This window comes from Sander lucioperca, chromosome 10, assembly GCF_008315115.2.
Source record: "Sander lucioperca isolate FBNREF2018 chromosome 10, SLUC_FBN_1.2, whole genome shotgun sequence".
Classification (NCBI taxonomy): Eukaryota; Metazoa; Chordata; class Actinopteri; order Perciformes; family Percidae; genus Sander; species Sander lucioperca.
In genome coordinates, this window is record NC_050182.1 from 32,273,663 (window position 1) to 32,282,541 (window position 8,879).

An 8,879-nucleotide genomic window follows, 5' to 3' on the forward strand; every position below is an offset into this window, starting at 1 on the left:
CAACATATAATGAAGCCGAGAGGCTTTTCCCCTTATGTGCCTGTCCTACACGGTACAGAGGGCTGCAGCAGGCCTGCAGCATGGCCTCTGATCACAGTGGTCACCGGCAGCTCAGTAATACAGAACAGCAGCTACCCTGCATGAAGAGCTGGGTGTGATAGCCTACATATATTAGACAATTTAAATCAGATGGGGTGTCTGCCCTCAGGTCACAATATGGCCCTTATGTATACATCTAATAGATCACCTAATCGTGCTTCATAGAGCAACTCTTCATTCTTGAGGGCTCTGACAAAACCTTGCATTGTTTGGGTCTAATGGTGAGTGTTTGCTTTACAGCTTTTTATGACTCCCTGATAGCTGTGTTTATCTTCTGTCAATATTTGTCTTGATAGCAACCGCTACTGGTGAGCATGAAGCCTATCTGCATCTTATCCGGGGAGAGTGCTTGTCTGACAGTATGGTCAATTTAACTCAATCAATTGAAAGCTTGCTTGTTAAACTACTGACAATAAGCAGCAAAAACATGTTGGAGACTAACTGGAGAATAGTTAGTCTTAAAGTAGGCCGGCTCGATAATGGAAAAACGTCATAATCACAATTATTTTGGTCAATATTGAAATCACGATTATTTAACAGGACTCCTCGTTGACTTTTGTAAAGATGTTTGAAAAATTGGATTAATTGCACAGCCCTATGTTAAAGTAACACTTTTTACACATTTTTGCTCTCCCAAAAACATACTGCTGCTCTGTAAAAGATCCATATAATATGATTATTATATTATATTATTATTTACATATATTATAGATGTTTTGTTAGGTTTTTGAGTAAGAGAGTCATAAAAAGTTCTCAGTGACACACACCTAGTTTCTCTTTTTTTTTCCTCATAGTACTCCAAAATGTTTACTTTCCAACGATCCTCTTAAGATATGCATTAATTATATATGTCTACCGAACATAGGTCTATTTTCATAGAAATATAAAGTATACAATTTTGCACAAGAAAGAACAAACAACGGTATTTATTTCCTATACTAAAAAAGGGCTTGCCGGGAATGCTTGAGAGCGATTGTATATTGCATTTGTTAAAAGATTTATTCAGACCCAAAGCATGAGAATGCATTAATGTCACTTAGAATTAAAATAAATGCAATGCTACAAAAGCACAGTTTTTTTCCCCAAGAGTTAGAATAAATTGTTCTGAAAGGCATCTTTAAATCCATGCAATAAGGCTTGTCACAGTCTTAAACAAAATAAACATTAATCTGGACTGATGCAACTTGGGAATTGTATTGTAGCTGCCAAGTATGGCCTACATTGTAACAATACTGTAAAAGGTACAAGATTAGCTTGAGCTTCTTGGTACCAAAATAACAGGCTAGTCTAAAGCAGAACTCTACTTCGTGTTGACAGTGTAGCCATTTGTAGGTCTTGCAAACAAAATTCAAAATAGCAATTGCAGTTGTGAACCAGATGTTACCAGTCTGTTATTATCTCTGCACTGATGAAGAAGACCCTTCTAGGTTGAAACCAGTCTGCATCTTTAACCATTAATATGCAACCAAAGGTTAGGAGAGTTGACTCTCTGTGTGTGTGTGTGTGTGTGTGTGTGTGTGTGTGTGTGTGTGTATACAAGCATTTGTTTTAAAATGTCACGATACAATATTGTTGCGATTTTAAACATATTGCAATATTCTGTGATGTATTGCAATTCATTACCTTTTTTTCCCCAACTTCAAATTGTTCCCAATTTCAAATTATGTCCCCAAAAGGAAACTTTGTCAACATCTGTTTTATCTATAGATAAATGTCCCTGTTTGTTCATCTCACACACAGTTTTATTGCTGCAAAATGGGATTGTCAAGCAGACAAACTGACCAACACATAATAGATTGATACTTGCCATCTGTGTATCGATACAGTATTGCCAAAGAAAATACTGCGAGTATGCTGTATCGATTTCTTCCCACAACCCTACTTTCTACCAGGTTGTAATGTATGTAACTCAAGCCACAATGAAACAGGAAGTTGTGTTAAATAAAGCAAAATAAAATCTTGAACTGTAACCCTTGTATTGGTAGGAGAGACATGTGCATAAACTTCCTGTTTTTAAAATGCAGATGTTTCACACTTACAAGCCTGAACAATGTCCATGTTGGACTGTTTAAAGGCAGGGTTGGGGTTGTTGAAAAGCTAGCCAGATTTGAAAGTAGCATCTCCTTGGGGCTCCGTCTAACCCCTCCCCCTGCCCTCGGGGCTCCGACCAACACACAGACTTGTACGAGCATCGCCGCTTCAGAGCAGCGCGCAGAAAGGACTGCAATTTTACTTCAAGTCTCTCATTCACCGGTGAGCAATCACTTAATATTATCATACTACTGAATGTGTAAAAAAAAAACATGGCTACTGTTAGCAATGCGGCAACATTCTTTCCACATTCTTTCTAGATTCTTTCCACATTCTTTCCACGCAGACCAAGAGGCAGTAATTGGTGGGCGTTTTTAAGGGACTACAGCAGCTACAGATGACGGATCTTTTTTTGCTCCTAGCCCATAAGTTATTTATTGCTGTAAGGGTGTAAAGACCATGTCAAACAATATATTAAAAAGTGCATATTGGAAATAGTTACCTGCCTTTAATGTCAGAGAGAAGCTATAGCACAGTTTTTTAGTTTCACAAAATCATCGGTAGGGCTGTCAATGAATTCTAAATGTGAATATATGTTGAAATTGTAAAAACAAACAAAAAAAACAAGACATTTGAATATGAAAATTAATAATCAACTGTGGGGAAAAAAAGGAGATAAAAAGCAGTACTACCACAGGTGTCTGCCTCGCACACTCTTGCGTGGACATGAGCAGCTGCCCCCTAAACATTCAGCTCTCTGTCTGTGTAATGTCTTATTGAGCCAAACCGGTCGTCCAGAGAATTCACAGTGAGCGAGTGGGCGTGTTGATGACGTTTCTATCAATTAGCATGCGCTACCGGAACTAAAACAATGAGGGTGAAAAAGAAGACGCGACAAAGACGGCAACAAAAATGCCAAATTGGAGAGAAGATGGGATTCGGGATGCCAAATTACAAACCGGGTATGTGATCACGGTGTAATTCGCCTCAGGTTCTCCCTCCCGCACGCTCCAGAGAGACAGGGAAAGAGGTCTATGGTGTTTAAAATAAGTTGTACATTATATAGGACATTTTACATTCTCCCATTGTATTGGTTTGCCTTCTTATGGATATAATGTACACAAATAGATATTCAAATATATTCAAACCTAAGTGTTTTTTTAGAAGGAATATTTTAACTTAATTTTTAAATTGAGCAAACTGCGCATTAAAACTGATGCATATGTATGACTACTCTTGTGGAGGAACACATCAGTTACCCACTTCTGATGCCGATGCATAGAAATACTGATCTATATAGATAGTGTGGGAATAAGATATTGACTCATCGATGCTTTTGGCAGGATCAAAACAGATTTAGGTCTGTGTGGGGTTCCCCAATCAATCACACGAGGAATGTAAATTTGGCTTGTCTAACCTAAGCTGGGAATTAAATTAACTTTAACATTAGCAGCTTGGCCTCTGACACATTACCAACTTTTAGGCTTTAAATCTAGATTAGGAATGGAATGTTTGCTGATGCATCTAAATCGTTAACAAAAACAGTGCAGTATGTTCTCACAGTATCCATGCGTCAATGTATTAGCTCATCAAGGTGCAAAACTGCAAAAGCATCTTCATATGGATTAAAAGGTCGCGCTACTGAATTACAGTATAGCCTACTAATGAGAATAAACAAGTCTCCACAGTCACTCCAAGATTTGGTTCAACTGACTAATGTGCCCTGTTAGTCAGACATGTCCAGCTTATTTTATGCCCCTTTTTCTGGACAGCAAACCTCTACTGTATGTCACGAAAATAACCAAAAGTCTCAGGATTAGCAAAGAAGTCCCCAGCTCCTCTCTATTGTAGGGTCTACTGCACAGACTCATGCACTGTGAGCAACAACGCCAATTTGGCTTGGAAGAACTGTTACATGTTTAATTCAGGTACAGCCTATTAGCTTTCTCGCCTTTAGCTTAAGTTGGTGGTTTGTAGGCCTGTCACAATAACAAATTTTGCTGGACGATAAATTGTCCCAGAAATTATTGCGATAAACGATAATATTGTCGTTCATTCATCAAGTGCTCCCACACTGCAGCTGTCGCGTCTGGCTTTGAAACCAATTCCATCTTTTTTTCTTTTTTATTCCTCCAACTCTCAACTAGCATTTTCTCTGGCTATACTCCTCAGGCGGCTCTTTTGCTGCACTCTGTGGTAGGCTACGCTAGGAGTCCCGCCTCCCCACACAGAGACTACAAGTGACTGACACGAGGGTTCACTCCTCGTTACGCTAAGGAACCGAGAGGGGTCACCGATGCACCGGAGTGGTCATCCAGTCTCTTTGGTAGAGAGAGAGAGAGACGAGAAAAACAAACAAGCATGCAAATGGAAATTATCGCAGCCGGAAAAATTATCGAGCTCATTTTTATTTAATTGATTTATTGCATATCGCGACAGGTCTAGTGGTTTGTGGGTTGGGTTTGGTTTGCGTGGTTAACTGTTCACACACACTTGATGCCGACGCTGTTGTGTTACACATCAGGCCTCTTTTGCTACCAGAATGCCGGCATGCTATGTTGAATCACACACTGGGATTGTATGATGCCACCTTTGCTTGGTTCTGTGTGAATAAACAAAGCAGGCTATATGACAAACCTTCATCGAGGCGCTAATGCTTGATCTGTGTAAAAGGGACTACTGGATCACTGGTGAAACAATCCTTTGTCATCTCATGCCATTGAGTGACAGTATGTCACTTAGCACCGTCATTTTACAATAGACAAGGGGCACATACAACAATTCCTTTTCTCTTTGAACCCATAACAGAATTCTGTGGGTTAATCGGTCCATCAACTGGTAGACAGAACTATGACTTTTTGCTCTAGTCTTCAGTGTTTCACTTTCATGCTGCTGCCGATGTGAAAGCAGGATCAGTGCAACATGCTGAAAACAGTTCTCAGTTTAGAACTAGGAACCACATTTGCATAACTCCATGACCCACTTCTGCATCAGCACTTAGTGTTTGCAAAAAACAGTATTAAACATATTTAATATAAAGTTACAATATATGTAGGCACGTGTACTGCTGAAAAAAAAGCTATGTTGCCAAGAACATAATTAAATGCCACTGTATCAACTTATCAAAATCAAACATTAGCTTTCACAGCCATAGATTTTGTATTTGTTAAAAAAAAAAAAAAAAAAAAAAAAAAGTAACTAAGTGTATTGCTCTCTTAGTAACTTCCTTGATTTTATTATGTTAGCCTCATAAACCAGAGAAACCAGAAAACCTGCCTAATTCCTGGGCTCTGTTCCGCCTGACATTTTACCTTTATCCCTTCAGTCTCAAAAGAGCCAGAAGAGCCAGAAGGTAAGAAACGTGTGTGAAACTCCCTAGGTCACTATTCTTACTTGTAACAAGATACTCGCTTATGCCTGCTATGCCAGTAGGGCCATTCATAAAACTGAGGCTCTACCATTGGACTGAACTCAGTTACTGAAAATACCTCACAGCTGTTCTCAATTCCACACTGTTTACTAATACTCTACAGCATACCCTATGTACCAATCTATATGGTAACAATTTAGGCAGGTAATATACGAGAAATCAATGTGCTGCTGGACGTCAATCAAACTGCAACTTTGGAAAGCTGCTGCCAATTTCAAATTTGGAACCTTTACAAAGAGAAGGTAAACAGGTTTTGCCAAGATGTAATACATGTATTTATTTGTTTATCTTAGAGCTATTGGTGATAAGAGTACACCAACCATTGCACTTCTATTAAAACTATTTTAGAATGAATGCTGGCATTTTTGTTTTACTTTTCTCTGGTATGATCGTACTACTACATACTCAAACATGATAAGAGGTAGTAGTGTTTCAACAGGGACACATCTTCATAATCCCTTCAAAAAATGTCTCTCAAACCTCATCTGGAGCCTTATGTTGCTGTACAAATGTATGTCTCATTGAACCAGGACCTATGACTTATGCTGATAATGTCACACACACACCTCTAAAATATAAAAAAATAAGAGGTAAACTATGGACTAAGGTCCCATGTGTGCCTCCAAAGTAGCACGAGTTCGAAAGAGCAAGATAATCCAATGCTCACAAAAATAGGCTACATGAGTGGGGGTTTCCTTCATCTGAGCATAATGCAACTTGTTGCAATATTTGCACGGAAATAGGTAGAACGTGTGCAAAATCAATCAGATAAAGAAGCCTTTTGAATTGCTGTCGTGTTATGTCTCTGCAGTGCAGGCTGCACCCCAATTACATTTTTTTTAGCAATGAAGCTCAAACATAGCTAATACAACCAGTGTCTGGAGGCCTAAAGTAGCCTGCATGTCAACACCTTATGCAGAGAAGGATGGAAGCTAGACCTGATTATCAACACCAATGACGGATAGCTGGGCTGCATATCTGCTGAAAATTTGTTAAAAAATATATATATCAGGCGACTAATGGCAAAAACGTGTGTACTAACAGCTGGGGAAAATACATCTATGTTATATAGAGATGGGGAAATATAAACATGACTGTCAGTTTTCCATCCCGTTCTCCACATCCACACGTGTTGGTTGCTGCTTGTATGGGACGCACCGTGATAAACAAAGCATACAGAAAATGTAAGGGAAGCCACAAAACGGTATCGTCCGTGTTTACAATCAATGGCATATTTAAAAAAAAACTAAAACTAAACAAAAAACATGAAATCTTGGTCAAAGATACCGCACAATATGCTCGTTTCCGATAGCTAACGCCATGGCAACAGTTAAAGAGCAACAAGCTAGGCCCATCCTGTAACAGTGCTGTGGAGATAGGTCTGGCAATGCGAGACTACAGTTAACGTTACAGGCGGCCATGATCAAATAGCTGTATTTCATTCTGGATTTTCATGTATAATGTACTCACGTGTTAAGTACATGCCGTTGCTGCAGCTAAGTTAAACGTCTATTTATTTTTTTTAAAAGACCCTCATCCCTTTCCAGCAGCATTAAGGCAAGGCAGCAAGTCAACAAGACAGGAGGGAGAAAGCAACATGTATGTGGCTACTGTTAGCTGGTTAGCTAACACTAGCTCAGGTGACTACAATCAGAGAATGCTACAATGCAATCAGGAAAAACTGCCCAAGTTAAATGATGGTGACAGCCTCTCCACTGTGTCGCATTGAAGTGTTAATATTCTGCAAACTACTAAAGGAACATGCTAATATATCTGAACATGAGAAAACAATTTGCCTGCAAACATAATTTTACCTTTGCCTTTTCCATAGGGGTGAATTTCAAGACGTGCACAAAAGGATTTCTGAACGGAGGAGCTTGGTCCATCTTCTTCCCATCTCCTTCCACCGCACATTGTCGGTTACTCGGTAACCTCATTCTTACAAGAAGTCACGTTGGTCGAGGTTGCAGCTATATTCTTAATATTCCAAACAGAAAAGTGATTTTGCCTGAAAGGTAGACTCCTCACGCAAAACGCAGATTTCCTTATCCGTCTTGCACGGTGGCTAATTGAGGTGGCAGTGCGGGGTTATTACTGTTATCTTCCTTTCCCGGACACAGCATGAAGAGATAATGGTTAGCTCAAGGATTAGCTGGGGATATTTAAAGTCGCCGATTTCTGCCTACAGTGCGCAGGTGTTTCCCAACCAGTCCGCTAGCTCTAAATGCTAACGCAGCCACGAATCTGATTTTCTGACAGGGCGCATGCGCAACAAATCCTGCCAAGAATGATGTGATGCTGCCTTCACAGCTGTCCAAAATATCGTAATTTCAATTTTGCAACATAGAGTAGTTTATACTTCTCTACTATATTGGCCGAGGGCATGGACAAAATATAAGCAACTCATTTACAAAACAGGCGTATGTAGCCTAATTGTAGCGCACTGAAAACTATTTTGTTTTTCTAGTCAATTTCGTCATATCAGTACGCTTAGTTAAAATAAATTGCTTTATGCACTTTTTTAATTCATAATCTCTTTATTACAAGGTTAAAACATATAGCCTAGTTGAATGCCTACAGACTGTGAAGGAGGACAAATGTTGTACTTTACGCACTTTAGGAGGGAATCACTATCTCTTTAAAAGAAGTAGAAGAGTTTATGGTAGCCTTAGCCTACAAACGGACAGAGTCGTGCTTGTGTTAAACCGTGGCTGTATTTTGTATTAAAAGTTGCAAAATGAAGATGGACGTGTTTCTGTTCAGTTCATTCCGAGGGTACAACATAAGCCAAAGCAAATAGCCCTACAATAAACACATTTGCAAGGCGTAGGCCTATGTTCTAAATAGTTACTGCTGTTGCTGTGTGCGTTTTTTTTATTATCAAAAAACATTTGGATTCAAATCTCCTCGTCAATGGAAATGTAACCGTAAGATTTATTGCAGTGCTGGGTTGGGTTTTTGTGAACAGATGTTGCTTTCATATAGTGTTTTGCCCATAGTCTGACAAGACACACTATATACATTAATACAATTTGTATTGAATACTTGTAAATTTGTATATTTCTTTAATTCTCTGTTAGAACAACTAACTACCTATCTATCTATCTATCCATCATCCATCCATCCATCCATCAAAGATATGTCTATCTATCAGAGATCTTAATTGTCATTATATTACAATGAATACAACACAGTTAAAGGACAATTCCAGCAGAAAACGAACCTAGGGGTTAATAACAGATGTGTACACACTCAATCATTCTCTGGGACATGTTTTCACGCTAATCGAATGTGTTTGCAGCTTGAAACAAGCTAGCGC

At 39.1% G+C, this 8,879-nt stretch overlaps 1 protein-coding gene across 1 annotated transcript in view; it reads right to left on the bottom strand.

Moving 5' to 3' along the window:
* Positions 1 to 7,827, bottom strand: part of LOC116049210 (lysophosphatidylcholine acyltransferase 1) — a 33,499-nt gene extending 25,672 nt beyond the window's left edge. Inside the window, exon 1 of the mRNA XM_031298654.2 lies at positions 7,375 to 7,827. Coding sequence (XP_031154514.1) covers positions 7,375 to 7,497 — 123 coding nt within the window. The 5' untranslated portion in view covers positions 7,498 to 7,827. The remainder of the gene's footprint in view (positions 1 to 7,374) is intronic.
* Between the last annotated feature and the right edge of the window lie 1,052 nt (positions 7,828 to 8,879).